Here is a 16,469-nt window from a genome sequence, read left to right as displayed (position 1 = left end):
AGTTATGGTACTCCGGAGGAGAGTGTGAAGCTGTTCAGCATTGATTTTTTCAGCAGATAGAATGTGAACAACAGTTTTTGAGACGTAAAAAGGCTTTCCAGTCGGCACGATATGGCTACGATGTACACTCTTTGTTCTTCAATTATCATTGTTTGGTGTTGGTTTGTTTTGGCAACCGGCAATTTCAAAGTTCATAGATGAGCTAGAACTTATGGAAAATTAATAATCTGTTACTCTCACATAAGCCTTTTCTCGAGCGCGTCCCGGAAATTCTCATTGAAGTGCCAAGCCGCCGTTCTTTATCTCTCCTTGCGTAGTGGGAGATATTCAAGAAGGTAAAATTATAGCCATTGAAGAAGCTTCCCTATTGTCTTTCGAGAAGAAACGGTAAATAATAAGAGTTGTGCAAGTTGCTAGACATACTACACGAAATTGAATGCCTTCATCCTGGCAAGCACATTTAAGGCATTTTCAACATTAGGCACAAATACTGACAATGGACACGCAGAGATACAGAGGTGCCCTAGTCCAAGCGCGTACTCGTCGGTATTTGGAGCAACAGCCTTGAAGTCGTTCGATTGGGGATGAGTGTCGGCACGCTCTGTCGAAGCAAGTTCTCGAGATAGAGTATTCTGGAGCGATTGTTAGTGACCAGGCTAGAATAAGGAAAGCATTGACGGAGCATTATGAGAATATTTTTCAGTATCATAAAGTAATTATTAGTGAAGCTGCAATGAAAAATTTGTTCCGTTGCTGCTACAGCTCAGTCAAGAAGATGTGATATTGAAAGAGACATATGTGAGTGAGTGAACTTTATTCGGTCCACGATAGACGCGAGAAAACTCGACGTCACCTGGCTAGGCCCTGTCGGGGACCATCAGGTCAAAGCTGACGGCCCTCTCGCGGGCCCTCTGGACTGCCAGGATTTGGGAGGCCTGATTTTGGGCCTTAATGTAGCACAGAAGTTGAAGGAACCATTGTTGGGCAGGCTGAAGACAAATATCCTGGGCCAGACGGCGTGATTGCAGAATTTTATCAGTGGCTTTGCTCTATATTGGCTCCCTTTCTGCCTAAAGTGTATAAAGAAACTTACAGAACTGGATACCTACCAGCCACGCTCTATCAAGGAAATACGGTACTTATCTCAGAAAGCAATGATGCAACTTAATTACAGAAAGTTGAGGGATATCGCCCCCATAACGCTATGCAACGTAACTTATAAAATATTTGCGAAGATATTAGCTAGTCGCTTTCAAAACGTAATTCCAGAGGTGGTGGGAGACCGTGAAACATGTGGAATTGCAGGAAGTTCAAACCAGACAAATTTCATTACGTTGCGTGGTCTGTGCTAGCGTGCGTAGCAGAAAGTGCAGGTCTGGTAAACAGTTCAGGTTGATTTGGCAAAAGCATTTGATTAAATGAACCACTACTTCTTGTTTCGTGTCAGCGTGTCACCGGTCAGTGTAAGTAAACTGGGGTTCTTATTTTTAAAGGCATTGTGGCAAAATAACGACGGTGACTAGACCCGGACCCGCACGTCTGACTCGTTCGTCATCTGGTAGAAAATGAACGAGCAGCGCCCGTCGCCGCTGCGCGGGCTCCGCGCACCTTCTTCTTCTTTATTTGCAACACACTCCCGCGGCCGACAAAATTGCTAAGGGCTGCCGGTTTCAAGAAAGTAAACTTGTTGAACGGGGCGCCTTATCATAGGGTGCCTCGATGCCAGCGCCGCCGTTCAGGGTGGAGACAAACCCGCTGGCGCCGCCATATTGAATCACACGAGCTCAGACTCAGCTACGTTTGCGTTCATAAATAGTGTTACCCGGGGCGCGCTTCCAAGTGCTTTGCCTTGATGAGTGTTTTTTTTATCGGTATCTCATCTGCACATCCTCATAACCAATAGCCGTTAACTCTTCGAGGGTCGAAGACATAAATGTATGGCACCGGGAACATGTCCCAAGTTGCCTAATTCAATCACATTTAATATGCTGTGTGTATGCTTGAAAGACGCCTCTTTTTTTAGCGCTTCGTTGCTCGGTAAATAAGGTTTGCCACCCCCCTTGTATGGAAGTTGTTTTTATTTTTGGCTGTTGTATTTAGGTTAACACGTCACACCTCCTTTACCATAGTCAGCCACTCGCACACGGCTGTTAGTTTCACTTGCGTTGCGCGTGCTCTTTGCGTTCGTTTCAATTATTTGACGATATCTACGTGCAGTTTTCTTTTTTTGCCCACAAAACTGTGTGCTGAGAGGATTAAGCTGGTGTAAAATAACTGCGATGTGAAAATAAGGTTAATTAGTGCTGTAGAAAACAAGTAAAATAACTTGTCAGTGTCAATCTTGCGTATAGTACACACAAGAAACCAAGCGATGCACAAAATACATTTATTTATTAATGTATAGCACAGTCAATCATGAAAGAGATATGTAAATGAAAAGTGTATGTACTGCGCGGTGCCTGAAGGTTATGTTGAAAGACGAGATAAAAAAATTCGCAAGGTAGGCCGACACACACAATGCCGGATAGGGAGATTTTTTTATTCATTACATGGGGGGCATTTCAAGTGAGTACATCAACCTTATTACAGACACTATAAATAGAAAACAAGAATACTAACAAGAAAACACAACCGCGGGTAATATTAATCAAGATATCCAGCCAGAATACCGCAGCCACCATCGAATACATCACATCAGCCAAACACATTGATGGCGAGTACAGAACATTTTATTAAATAACCATTAGTACACTGATGTTAAGTACATTGAAAAGATAAACAACACTGCATTCATATCGCGTACAAAACCGTAAATGAAATTAAAACAGTCAAATACAAATTAGCAATGTTTTTCACTTCGAAAACAGTCGATGATGTAGAGAGATGCAACAGGCCTTTCTCCTGCAGTGGACTCAAACATGCTGATGGCGACGATAATGTACAGTGTGGTGTCACTTGCAAAGCAAGTCACTTTACGGCAAGTTGACGCCAGCCACAGTCTTACTGCCATAACCATCGTCTGAATCATCAGGCTCGTTTAGCCAGTGCAGGTAGATACGCAGTCACATGACGACAAAATGGCAGATCAATTTTCGCATTACGCTTGGGTGGTCAGTGCACTGTCGATTTCCCTCCTACTGGTTCTCTTCAAAGTGTTTCTAAGTACAAGTAAAACAACAAAAGTGATTATTGACCTTTAAATTGATATGAAAAGATGCCTTGTAGATAAAGAACCCCATAGAGTGCTTAAAAGTAAATTTTCGCAGAAGTAATGCGGTATTATCTCGCCTCACACGTTTCGAAGAAATGCACGGGCTACAACAGACACCACGCCAGAAATTGCCGAAACATTTTGGTCCTATGATGTCCCCTAACTCTACTACACCCCGGGCATACCGTGCACAGTCATTTAAAGACCATCACAGTACCCACTACGATCGGGAATGATTAAGAATGATCATCGGCTTACGAGCACCACGCTACAAGTCTAAAAATCAGCTATGTAATGTAGATACGTAAGATATCTGCTGAGAAATCACAAAAAATTACAATGCTTCGCTTGCCACGTACACAACAGCCGCTCTCCCCAGACGAAGCACTGCGTTCTTTAGTCCCAAAAAAACCAGTACCGAAAAAAAACAAAACAAAAAACAAGAGACAAGAGACACACACGATGTGTACTTCCCTTTAAAAAGTAAAATAGGTCGTCTACGTGACGATTCGTAGCTAATGTAAGACTACTTCGCGGCTAAGCATCTTCGTCAGTCCTTAAAATCAGGGTACTACTCGCAGAGACTGTGCCAATCAAGACTAACAAAAAACCTATGCGACGCGTGCTTGCAAACCGTACGCTACTTAGACAGCATCGATGTGCAGTGCTTAGTTCGTGAGCGAACGTAGGCAAGTGAGCGAGGATCAGAGAATACTTTGTTATTTAAATGAAAAACACGGTGCGGTAGACAAAACTTTCTTGACACTTACCTCGCAAATGTAAGAGCTATCCGTTGCCTTCCAGTGATCCCGCTTTACTTGGGCTTCTCATCTCTTCCTTCGCTCTGGGTCCCAGGGGAAGCGAAAACAACGAAGCCCTTTACGTGTTGATCCGGCGCACTTGGGAACACAACCGCCCGTCATGTCGACTCGATGCACTTGACAAGCTTGTCAGTCATGCGGCTGAACACTGTCCAGCAAGTAGAAGCGTCGGTGAAGCATCCGCGCGCACTGTGCCTCGAACTAAGCACTGGCACCAAGCAATCGGAACCGCTCGCGGTGATTCAGGATGGCGTCGCAGCGAGAAAGCGGCGGCACGGAGGCGGTCAAAGGATGGCACCACCCTGAACGGCGGCGCTGGCATCGAGGCACCCTACCTTATCACGGAGCCGAACGCCATCTTCAGGCAGCACGCTAGAACGACGCTGTCGCGACCAGGAAGCGCTTCCGTCACCCGGGCCAGTTTCCATAGGATAGGCGGCGAATCGTCGCCGTGCATTGGGATGACGTCTACAACTTGAAGCGTGGTGGTAGCTCCGGTGTCGCCTCGTGTACAGAGCGCAGAAGTAGCAAGCACATTATTGCACGCCTAAGTGCAAACACTGGACGGCAGCCATGGATCGCTGAGCTAGCACATTGAGCTGCAGTTCAACCGGTGGCAGCAGCAATTCAAGTGACAACCTGTACAGATATACAGATGGTAACTTGATGATCGATCGAGGTGATGATCTGAGTAGCAACGTCTGTGTTGACTAGAATGGTAATGACCAGCGTCAGGTCCTGACGTTGCCTGTAGTAGGCTTTGTTCTGCGAGTTCTAAATACGAGCCCTTTCGGCTGTAGGGTATGTCTTAGGCATCGTATTGTATGTGATAATGGCTTGTCATTCGCAGTTCGACTTGTTGCTGCATCGGCAGTGGCCTTACATCGCAGATGCCCTTGTGACTCGACGTAGAATTTATGCAGTAGGTGTGTTTATGCTTGTGTTGGTCTTCGCTGGACCGTTGTGCGCCAGCGTTGCTTTCGGAAGGGCAGCGCTTGTACACCTGCGTCTTGACGTGGTTGCGTATTGTTATACGTGTACTCGGTGTTGAATTACCTTTCGGAGTACGGGAAACCTACGTTGACAATGTCCTGGATCCTCGTCTGTTGTGCTTGGACAGCCTTGTACGAGGTAGAAATTTCCACTGCATACCTGTGACGTCCTTTCGTGTCAGTTTAGTTCCACTAAATTAAGCTACAACTATCTTGCTGACAATAAACCTAACGAGCTACATATCATAATAGCTTGCATATGTGGGTGCACTAACTGCATGAGAATTGAGATATAAAGATTATTGTGCTAATTCGCTAGTTTTATCGCACGTATCTAGTGGACTCTGTAGGCGACGAGCACTGGTGAAAAATAGCTGTAGCGCATATCGTCATTTAACCTAGAAGGACCAGTAAAAGTAATTAGGTTGGCAAAGATGAACGGTTTGAAAAGTTAGGCCTTTAATACAATAGACACAGTGGGTAATGCTGGCCTTGGTGTTCTTTCTTGCGTCTATGTATCAAGCAGCTACACCTTACAAATTAAATATTTTTTTATTGGGCTGCTCGTCTGTTCAGCGCATACCCGATTATGCGGCGCAACACGACTATCTTTAAGAGGGTCAAAAGGGACGTTTATTTGTTAGCATAACTATCGGTTTGCAGAATTTTTATACGTAACTAGCGCTTTTGTAGCGGGTCCAGTATGTTTGACAGTAGGTGAGTTTGTCAGCCTGCGGCGGCTTTTCCGAGAGACCTTGTCGACAAGGCTTACTAATTACAAGGCTTCTTTCTACACTATTAGTAAAAAGTTTCTCTCAACGTTTTCAAAAATCACATAATAAATTGTACTTCTATGGGTCCGGGAAGAATCGCGCGAACAAACCGCGACCACATGTTACGGTACTTTATTTTCTTTATTTTCATGTAACCTTTTTTTCCCAACACTACGACGGCGGGAAAAAATGCAGCTCACTCTCCTTGCCTTGCATCAAACTAGCTGGCCTGATCATCATCTCCATAGCGGGGAATGAATAGTGGTACAAGCGGCCTTCGTTGTTTCGCACGCTCCAGTCGATGCCATCGGCATAGCTCTCATGCAATCCGTTAAGGTTGAGACCATTCGGATTGCATGCGTGGCAGTTGGCGTACCACCATCCTCCTCGGTATGCTGCTGCACAGTTGTTATTCCCGGCATCGTTGTCGCGGTCAAAAGTGGAGAACTTTTGACCGTCACTATGCCTCATAGCGTCCCAGCCTGTGAAGAAATAGTGGGTTTAGGAGCGAAAAAGAAATTCGTCGTTTATTCAGATAAAATAAAACTACTAAACGGAGCTACGAACATAAAGGAAATATTTCCTGTTCCTGGTTGATTGCAACGTTGAAATTGTAAACAAAAGATAAATAAAAAACGGTGGAGAGACAATTTGCCGCTGGTATAAGAGCCATGCTCGCATCTTGTGCATTATGCTTGATTACTGTTACCCGAAAGCGGGGGCCGCCCTTTTTAAAAGTTTCGATGTGTGTACAGTATTTGTCCTGGGAGTGTTATCCAGTTTAGCTAACAGCTTTGGGCGGCATAATTACTTTTTGTTTGTTTGAACCCTTTGACGATAGTTAATAGTAGATTTTTATTGCGCAAGAGCCCATTTGACGATAATGACAGGGAAAGCTTAGGACAAAACACCTGCCCCTAATTTTACGTGCTACGTGTAGCCTGCAGTTAAAACGGTGTCCTTCATCCGCAGTCAAAGCCATGCGGTGCACTTGCTAACACTCCCAAGGTTAACTTTGCACACATACACAAATACCTCAGAATTCTGACAGAAGGACGATCCTCACATTAACGTAATTGCAGAGCACCGCACGCGTAATGCGAAAGGTGTGTGTTCGGCCTCGCAAGTGCGTCAAGTTATCTTTTGGTCTACGTTCATAATGATTCGGCCAATACAACACAAATAAGTTCCTATGTTTTCTTAACTTCATTGCCTGACCAGTACACATTGTTTGAACTAAGAAAACACATCCACTCTCGCTTTCCGTTCTTGTTCTTGCTGAACAAGAACGGAACATACAACGGAACAAGAAACATACAGAAGTCTTCATGTGTCAGGGGTGCTACAACGTATAATGATTCCAAACTTTTTTTATTCCAAACTGCTCACGTCAAATTTACGTAACCACCGACGCAAGCATCGGGCGGTGACACGCAGCGTTGTCTGAACAACCGAATTAAACACTCTCCTCGTTTATAGGAACAAACCTTTCTTCGCTTTCAAAACCAATAACGTTGTCTACAATCAGCGGTTTTTCTTATCTAATTGGCTGACAAGCGCAGAGGAGCACGCTCTAGTGGAAAAGGTTTCGATGGGGCCGAGCCAGCACAGTGAAAATAGATAACCGCATGAAGAGGGTGGTGCCGGCTCCTCCGATTGGTCCGCTTCGCCTTACTTAGCTTGCGGTGGCTGGTCGAATATCGCAGCGGCGTGCAACGTAACGATAAGAATGTCACTAAAACGGATCCTCAGCAAGGAAGAGTTGGCAGAGCGATGTCGTATGCATGCCGAAAGGGCTCGATAACGTTTTACTGCTACGCAAAAAGGTTTATCATGCGCAAATAAATACATGCTCACTGGCAGGTGTGAGTAGCGAAGGCCTGAGCGATCGGCGGGCAGCCATCTTCTATTCCTTTCGAACCGGGGTAGTCTGTGGCTATTCAGAAAAAAATTTCAGTTTTGTTCGGCATACTAATGCATTTTTTTCGCGTACACGTCACTTTGACGTGTGAGTTTTCGCGGTTTTGTGACGTCGTGTGATAGACAGGGGAAGTGGATATAGCCTGAAAACATTGGACCAATAGCAGAGGTCTAATGGTGTAAAGGCGTCGAATCCGGAATGATTATTTTTCTTTTGTGCAGTTTAATCATGCATAATCAGTGTGTACACGTTATATCAGATGGGGTTTTCGTGACGTCGCGTGACAGACACGCGAAGTTGGGAGTGACCCGAAAATGTCTTGACCAATTGTTGAGGCTGATTGCAGAAATTGGAATCAAAAGAGTTTGGAATCATTTTACGTTATAGCGCCCCAGGTGTCTGTCTTGTGAAGCCGCTTAATGAGACGAACAACGTGTTCCTGCCACAAAAACAAGTCCACAGATAGGCCACAGTATTCGGGATATTCACTTTGAAGTGAAACCAATATCTGTTCTAGTTTTGAGCAAGTAGACAGCAGCAAGTTTCTGCGTCATCGTTGTTGACATTTTCGTTTGAAAATATCTCGGTTCTCGTCAAAATGAAGCTGCTGTCGTTGGTAATGAACAATATTAAGCAATAAAACTGTTCTTGTCGCTAGTGCGCCGTGCTATTGTACCATTTACGTGGCACGCACACATCACTTGTACTTCCGTTCATATTGATTTATTGATAAATGTTTACGTACGAAAGGAATGGGTTAAAAGGCTTGCGTTCATATAAAACTAGAACTATATAGAGAAAGTTACTTTTGTTTGGCAAACCCATTTGTTCGTTCGTGAAGCTAGCCTGTATTGATCATTGTATAACGAAAGAAAACAACGCCCGCATTTCCTGCTAAATATTCCTATCTTATATGGAGAGTGTGCGAAATGAAATGAATGTATACCTGACGCTCGGCCTTCTTGTCTAATGAACATCTTAGGAGCTTACTTAGCTCAGCCGCAAAGCAGTTACCGGAACCAATTTTTGTACATGCGCACAGGGAGCATCTAGTAATGCTACGCAAGAATGTTAATTGTTGCAAATTTCAAGTAATTAGGATATCCGACACTCTATGTTACGCTTTCATAATTCGTAAACTTCAAATTTAGAATTTTTGCATTTTTATATACATCCTACAGTTTAATGAAGACACAAATGCAGGAGAGGTCGCAATCACATTTCTCTGAGGATATAGCGCTGACACAGAAGTCTCAAGTAGAAGAGGCTTTTGCCACATTAAAGCACGAACCAACCTTGAGGACCAATCAAGTCTCCCATTTTTAGAAGGAACAATTTGTCTTCATTCTCCACACGAAAATTGTTGTAGTAGATAAAAGCGCTGTCTTGCGTGGAGTTCTTCAGCACTACGCGAAGAGTCACGTTTTCTGCGCCGGACGTCAGGGCGTGGAGGGCGTAGTTTCCTGCAGAGAGAACAAGTACAGCTCTGGTTGTCTGTTGGAACTGACTTGGTGGTATCTTATCGTACGAAGAGATAACGATATCATTGATATCATTTGAAGCACTACATGCCCAAAGATGTTATAGAGCGTGTAACCACGTGCTTGTAGATGCCTCTCCAACTGTATCCACCCGTGTGCACGGGTGGATACACTGACTCAATATATTTGCCGAAAAGCGATAACGAAGCCTATTCATTTGTCAATGAAGCTTTTACAGAAAACAGTGCCAAAATCTCTTTATCCTCAGTCAGGTTGGCCCTTGTTCCTGCAACATTTAGCCTTGCATAGTGTTCGTTCTGACCCATACGGCAGGTTTATATGGATAAAAATGTGGTTGATCCCTCTTATATAGGATCGGTATAGAACACGAAAGTGAAACGTGTCTTCACAGAAGTAGTGTAATGTTTATTGCACATTGATATATAATGTCTATTGGTGTTTTGTGGCTAAAGCGCCCTTAGGCGTTGATGCACCCACGCTGACGCCTGGTGGCACGTCTCCTCCATCACGACTACCAACGTCGATGACCATGAGCAACCGTCGTGCATATGGAAGCTGCACTACGCTGCACACGCTAGCACAACGCGAAAGACGAAGCACGTAAATGACACACTAATACAACGCGCAAGACAAAGCACGTAACTGAATCGTCACCGAGTCAAATCAGCGCGTACAGCGCGTCGTAATTGCAGCCTCCGCGATCAACTTCAGAAACATTTTCAGAGCTAATTGCGGAGGCCACGCTCCGCTGTGCTGAGTACGGTGAACGCCACCTAGGTGGCGTTGGTAGTGCTTCTTGATGCCAGCGTCCCTTCGAATGCTGGCATCGAGGCGTCGTAGTGCTGAGACCACCGAAGCGTTCACTGTCGGTGCGCGTTAGTGTCATAATGCAGTACTTCTCTTTTCTGCTCGTAGGCGGCGGCACCGCCCCGAGCAAGAGCGCGGGTACACGGAGGAGTGTTAGATATATAAGGCGCGTCTGTGTAGCTCTCTGCAAATGCGTTTGTGGCGCAATGGGTTAAACGCTCGGCGATCTATCGTCGCGGACCGAGAGGTCGTGGGTTCGATTTCCAAATTTTGCATGTTTGTGGAACTTTTTCTTCTGGTTTCTTTCTTTGTATTATGTTCGTGTACATTGTAAGCTGACGTATTTCCGTGACGGAAATACGTCAGTGAAGTCTTGGTGGACCCCGGCATAAAACACTTTCGTGTTAAAATATTGTGCATATTCAAATTGGGGCATTGTAACTCCACTTATGGACATTTATGTTTAAAAACATTTGTATTAAAGTTTGTCTTTGCATCAAGTGAAAATACAGTTCAATGAAGAACAGCAGCTTTCATTAAAGAGCAAATGTGAATGTTTAACAGATCTTTTTTTGGCTCACAATGCGTTCGTGTTTGATGTTGGATGGTTTTTGCCTTTACCATAAGGAAAAAGAACTACAAGAAAGAAAAACTGGTATCCTGAGGTAGTGGTGATAATCACCTCTCAGGTTGTGCGCACGGTTTATGCGTATATGAGACGTGAGGTGCAAGTTCGCATGTGGAGGGTGGTTGACAGTTCTTTAAAGACTTGTGTTGCATTGCGTGAATCGCTTTGCACCAAGAAAAGTAATAGTTGGCGGCAAGACCCGCCCGGTGAATAACAAAAGAAATTGTGTAGTTGTATCGAAACACCAAGAATAGAAAGCGGCACCGACAGTACGCTTGTGATGATAACATCAGCAAGCTTTCAACCTTGCGCACTCTTCAAAAAACAAAGCATTATCACTCTTTCACTACTCATAACATCACTGTTTTCGAAATCAGTGATGTTAACAAAACAGAAGAAGTTGTTCTATCACTGTTAGTTAGCAGTGACACTAACATATCTTTTGGCGTTGGTGACATATACAATGCATTTCCTGTCCAGTATCCCGAGTGGTGCTCTAAATGTTTGCGCGTAATTTTAACGCGATAGCGTTAAGGGCCCCGTGTTGCAGAAAATCCGGCGTCGTTGGCGAAAATAACCATGCCGAACCACATTATCCCGCACCACCCCGACCGGGCAGGCCCTAGGTGTGGCGCAAGGCGTTTGTGAGGAAAATTTGAATTTCTCAAAGTAGAAGCCGTCAGAAAAACCTTTAAGTACAACTTAACCACAGCCAACAGACGTGATAGCGTTGGATTGTACTTTGAATATAGGAGAAAAAAGCCTGATAAGCAGCCAGGGATTGTGAATGCTATCGCGTTCCACTCGTAAAGGCGACGCTTAAGCGTCTTCCAAATTATTTAATAAGGCATTACACCAGTCTGTGTTGCTTATAAGGAATGATAATTTCGAAAAAAAGTTGCAGTTTCGCCCGAAAGGCGAAGCATCACTTGCGATAGCAAATTTGTAAAGAGCTATACGGAGTAAGAATAGTAGTTTTTGCGGCCATTAGCGACTTGGACGCATTCACTTACCAACTGAAATAACATGCGTGGTGTCAGCGCACACAAGCAAACCTGAATAGATCACACTCGATGACCGCAGACAACCGCTGTCAAAACGCTGGCGTAAGCAAGCGCGGTGGCAGCAGTGAGCGAAGGTTCGTGCGGTATGTCGCTGCACCAGAAACTGAGCCGCTGAAGCACAACGCACGCAAATTTTGGAGCCGTGTGCAGATCGCTATCAAGATACTGTCCGCGCGACCCCCAGCAGCCACGAAAAGTACATGTAGGCAGTTGCTGGCAGGGTAGAAGCCGCACCCTCTCCCACCCGTTTTCCTCCATTCGCGTGCCGGATGAAGCCTCCAGTTCCCTTGGCATCCTATCGCAAGATGCGCAGTTGGTGTCGCAGCACATCGTCGCCACCCCCATTCCTCCCTCCCACCCCCCCACGGTCTTTCTTGTGACGGAAGAAATCGCGTTTGTTCGCCGCCGTGCCTTCGCTCCCCGTGAAAGCGTGCGTCCCTCGCGCACTTTCACTCGCAAATACAGCATATAGCACGCGGCAACGATTTTATCGCTCTTAGAGTTTATACGGAACCTCACGGCGACAGCAGAAATTCGCTTGTAGTATCCATGTAATTGCTATCGAAATAAATTTATTCGCACGTCTAAAGCAGGAGACGCATCATTGTTTTACCCTTATAGACCCACCTAAAGTTCTTGAACACATTACCTTTAAACATGTGATAACTGTGATAGAGCGTCACGGTTTTCTCAACTCCAGGCACATGCTTCGTAACTTAAGTCCGTCCTAAATTGAGCAGCTAGCTCACCCAACATAAGTCTGCTCGATTATTGAGTACGGGTCGGTCATCGGTGACACACATAATGATGATAACATAGTGTAAAAAAATGTGGTTGATCCCTCTTATATAGGAATCGGTATAGAACACGAAAGTGAAACGTGTCTTCACAGAAGTAGTGTAATGTTTATTGCACATTGATATATAATGTCTATTGGTGTTTTGTGGCTAAAGCGCCCTTAGGCGTTGATGCACCCACGCTGACGCCTGGTGGCACGTCTCCTCCATCACGACTACCAACGTCGATGACCATGAGCAACCGTCGTGCATATGGAAGCTGCACTACGCTGCACACGCTAGCACAACGCGAAAGACGAAGCACGTAAATGACACACTAATACAACGCGCAAGACAAAGCACGTAACTGAATCGTCACCGAGTCAAATCAGCGCGTACAGCGCGTAGTAATTGCAGCCTCCGCGATCAACTTCAGAAACATTTTCAGAGCTTATTGCGCAGGCCACGCTCTGCTGTGCTGAGTACGGTGAACGCCACCTAGGTGGCGTTGGTAGTGCTTCTTGATGCCAGCGTCCCTTCGAATGCTGGCATCGAGGCGTCGTAGTGCTGAGACCACCGAAGCGTTCACTGTCGGTGCGCGTTTCTGTCATAATGCAGTACTTCTCTTTTCTGCTCGTAGGCGGCGGCACCGCCCCGAGCAAGAGCGCGGGTACACGGAGGAGTGTTAGATATATAAGGCGCGTCTGTGTAGCTCTTTGCAAATGCGTTTGTGGCGCAATGGGTTAAACGCTCGGCGATCTATCGTCGCGGACCGAGAGGTCGTGGGTTCGATTTCCAAATTTTGCATGTTTGTGGAACTTTTTCTTCTGGTTTCTTTCTTTGTATTATGTTCGTGTACATTGTAAGCTGACGTATTTCCGTGACGGAAATACGTCAGTGAAGTCTTGGTGGACCCCGGCATAAAACACTTTCGTGTTAAAAAAATATAAGATAGGCGATAAGCTTTGTATTTATTTCCTTTAGTCGATGTGCATCACTGAGTGCGATGCTGCAAATAGCAGAATTAGATACTCTACAGAAAACGCGATATAAGTGGGCAAAAAGTACATGCATATCATTTCACATCAAAAGGTAGGCATTAGTATGAAAACCCACACCGAGTCTTTCACTTGTCGATCCACTCTGTCCGGCTGCGCTAGAAAGCGCACATAGTGCCATTGCCAAATTGAAGCGTATAGGAATTATTTCCTGGAGCTATTGGGGAATGGAATGTACTGTCTGCCGTGGCGGCTGCCCGTGGCACTGCCGAGTAATTTTTTTTACATTTTACCTAAGAAAAAATGTTGTCGCAGTTTCACCTGAAAGGCGAAGCATCAATTGCGATAGCAAATTTGTAGAGAGCTATACGGAGTAATGATATTAGCTTTATCAGCTGTATAAACTTGGACATGCAGCAACACCGGCAGCACGCACAACTGTTGTCGACGCCGTCAGCGTTTTGCCCGCGTTCGCTCAAAATGCGTGCGGCGTCGGTGACTGTTGCCGGAGCCTCTGATATAAATAGGCACTTGGTGCCGCAGCAAAACGTCGCCTCCCTTCCCTCCCCCCCCTCCCCCACGGCCTCTCGCGCGTCGGAAGAAGGTGCGTTTGCTCTACACATATGGTGATTGTAAAGGTGGAAAGAGACGCCTACTTCTGCAGCCCTAAAGGGAGCACGGCGCAGAACGCGCGTTTGTTCTCCGCCGTGCGTTCATTCCCCGTGAAAGCGCGCGCCCCTCGCGACCTTTCACTCGCACATACAGCGTTCGGCGCGCGGCGACGATTTCATCTCCATTGACGTCATACGAAACCTCACGCCGACGGCAGAAATCTGCTTTTGAGTGTCCATATAATTGCTGTCGCAATAATAACACATATGTGTGGGTTAAATTGACGAAGTTGCCGCTGACTTCAATTTTCAACCTCTCTTTCCACGTGACCCTACGCATGTATATTTATCGCGGTAGCAGTTATGTGGACACTCAAGGCGCATTTCTGCCGTCGCCGGCAGCGTCGCCGTCAGGTTCCGTATAAAGTCCAAGAGCGATAAAATCCCTGAGCGCGGCATGCTGTATGTGCGAGTGAAATCGTGGGAGGGTGAGCCGGAATTCGCGGCACAATATTGTGCACACAAGACGGCCGCCGGTGTGGGAGGGGGGGGGGGGCGGAGGGGGAAGGGGGTTCTACTCCGAGCTGCCCAGGCGGTCACGCACGCCCTCCCGGGCCGCTGTATGATGAAAGCCATCTGCGACGCGGACAGTGTCCGCCACGCGCTATTTTCGCGGTTTAGTTGGCGTTGAAGCGAGACGCACTATGATGGTCACTTCGCGCGCTGCTCCTGCCGCGCTCCGTCACTTCAGCGTTTCGACAGCGAGTTTCTGCGGTCATGGAGCAAGATGTGTTGATATTTGCGTGTGCGTGCGTGGCGCCACGCTTGATCATTTAGTTAGTATGCTCGTGTTTACAAGTTTATACCGCCGATAAAATTACTATCCTTACTTCGTATAGCTGTCCAACGATTTGCTATCACAATCGATACTTCGCCTTTCGTGCGGAACTGCTTTTTTATGTCTCTTCCAATTATTCGTCTTTTTAAACAAACCCATTTCACTGCGGGAACTTAAAGAGATAATGCTGCATGGCACGTGTATGCACATGTTGTATACAAATATTTCTTCTGGTATTCAGCTTTTTTTTCGCAAACTGAGCGCCACGAACAGATTACTCACAGCTATAAATGCTTTCTTTGCAAGCACCATGCCTTTCATGTCTTGTTTTAATCCTTATATCCATTTACTTTTATGTCCAGCATCTCACCTTGTATTCGACGTATTGCTACTGTGTTATTTCGTGTAGATGTCCTGCATCCACTCCTACCTAATGACTCTTATCGGAAGCTGGTAGTACGGCTGAGAATAAGTAACTAAATACGTGCATGAATAAATAAATATTTGTGGTTAGAAATGTCATCTGCATATTGTCCTGTCTATTCCACCTAGGAAAAGTGAAACTCAGCTCTTCCCGCCCCTGTGCAGTACGAGCAAACAATTATTTCGCCGGCAGTTGTTACACTGCTGGTGCCGTAGCTTTTTTCTCAGTCTTTGGAATGTCAAGTTATCATTGTTGGCGCCCAGTTTTGGGAAGACACGTGCTAATCTAAGGGCACAAAATATTGAAATCTCTAAGCCGCAGTCAGCCATTACGTGAACCCCTTTCCAGCTCTCCAGTCGTCGCTAATTTGTCGAACCCTTGGAGTGCCCGTGCGTATCGAATCAATGCCTTCTATTCCCAAGTGTGCAGCATATCTCCTTTCGTGTGTACCTCATTCCATGCTGTCAATATCTACAATCAGGTTGGCGTATGGCAAACATGAGAAACTGAGCAACAACGTCACGCAGTCATCGCTCTCCCGTCGTCCCCGCCCTCGTCGTCACGTCATTGGCATCTCCGTCATGGTCGTGCCATCGTACTCACCGTTGCCATTATTCTATCAGCTTCTTTAGGTCGTCATCGTGCCATCATCGCCATTACGTCACCATCAAACCTTCGTCCTCATTCCGTCGTCGCGATGCTGTCGTTTTCATTTCGTTGTCGTCATACCATTGTAGCAACTCAGTCCTCGTAGTACTGCCGTTGTAGCACGATGGTTGTTTTGTCTTTGTCGAAGCTATGCAATTGTCACTACGCATTTGAACATTTCACCAGGGATACGTATACCACGAAGCATTCGTCTACCTTACACAATTGTGGCCGAATTATTTGTGCCCAATTGCTTTGTTTTTCTTTTCATTTGGTATACGCTCGTCAGCTCACACTCAACGCGCCCCCTTGCATTTCCTGCCAGAAAATTTCACCCAACTTTACTTTTACGAAGTTGTGTGCTTTCCGAAACGGACGGGCCGACGTAGCCTCGCGTGATGACTGTGGACGCGAGGAGTCTCTTCAACATCCTCCCCTGTCACTGTCCTCGATAA

General features: G+C 45.8%; 1 protein-coding gene across 4 annotated transcripts in view; it reads right to left on the bottom strand.

Annotated features, from left to right (window-relative positions):
- Positions 1-16,469, bottom strand: part of LOC119445700 (techylectin-5A) — a 96,952-nt gene that overhangs the window by 52,804 nt on the left and 27,679 nt on the right. Inside the window, exons 5-6 of one of the 4 annotated variants that reach the window (XM_037709978.2) lie at positions 9,014-9,181; positions 5,936-6,279 (exon numbers count right to left, since the gene is read on the bottom strand). The exons of the other annotated variants lie outside the window; for them this stretch is intronic. Coding sequence (XP_037565906.1) covers positions 5,969-6,279; positions 9,014-9,181 — 479 coding nt within the window. The 3' untranslated portion in view covers positions 5,936-5,968. Of the gene's footprint in view, positions 1-5,935; positions 6,280-9,013; positions 9,182-16,469 lie in introns of those variants that run through there. 4 annotated transcript variants of the gene reach the window in all.

This window comes from Dermacentor silvarum, chromosome 3, assembly GCF_013339745.2.
Source record: "Dermacentor silvarum isolate Dsil-2018 chromosome 3, BIME_Dsil_1.4, whole genome shotgun sequence".
Taxonomy (NCBI): Eukaryota; Metazoa; Arthropoda; class Arachnida; order Ixodida; family Ixodidae; genus Dermacentor; species Dermacentor silvarum.
Note: the sequence above shows the minus strand (reverse complement) of the source record. Positions and strands in the feature narration are given on the sequence as shown.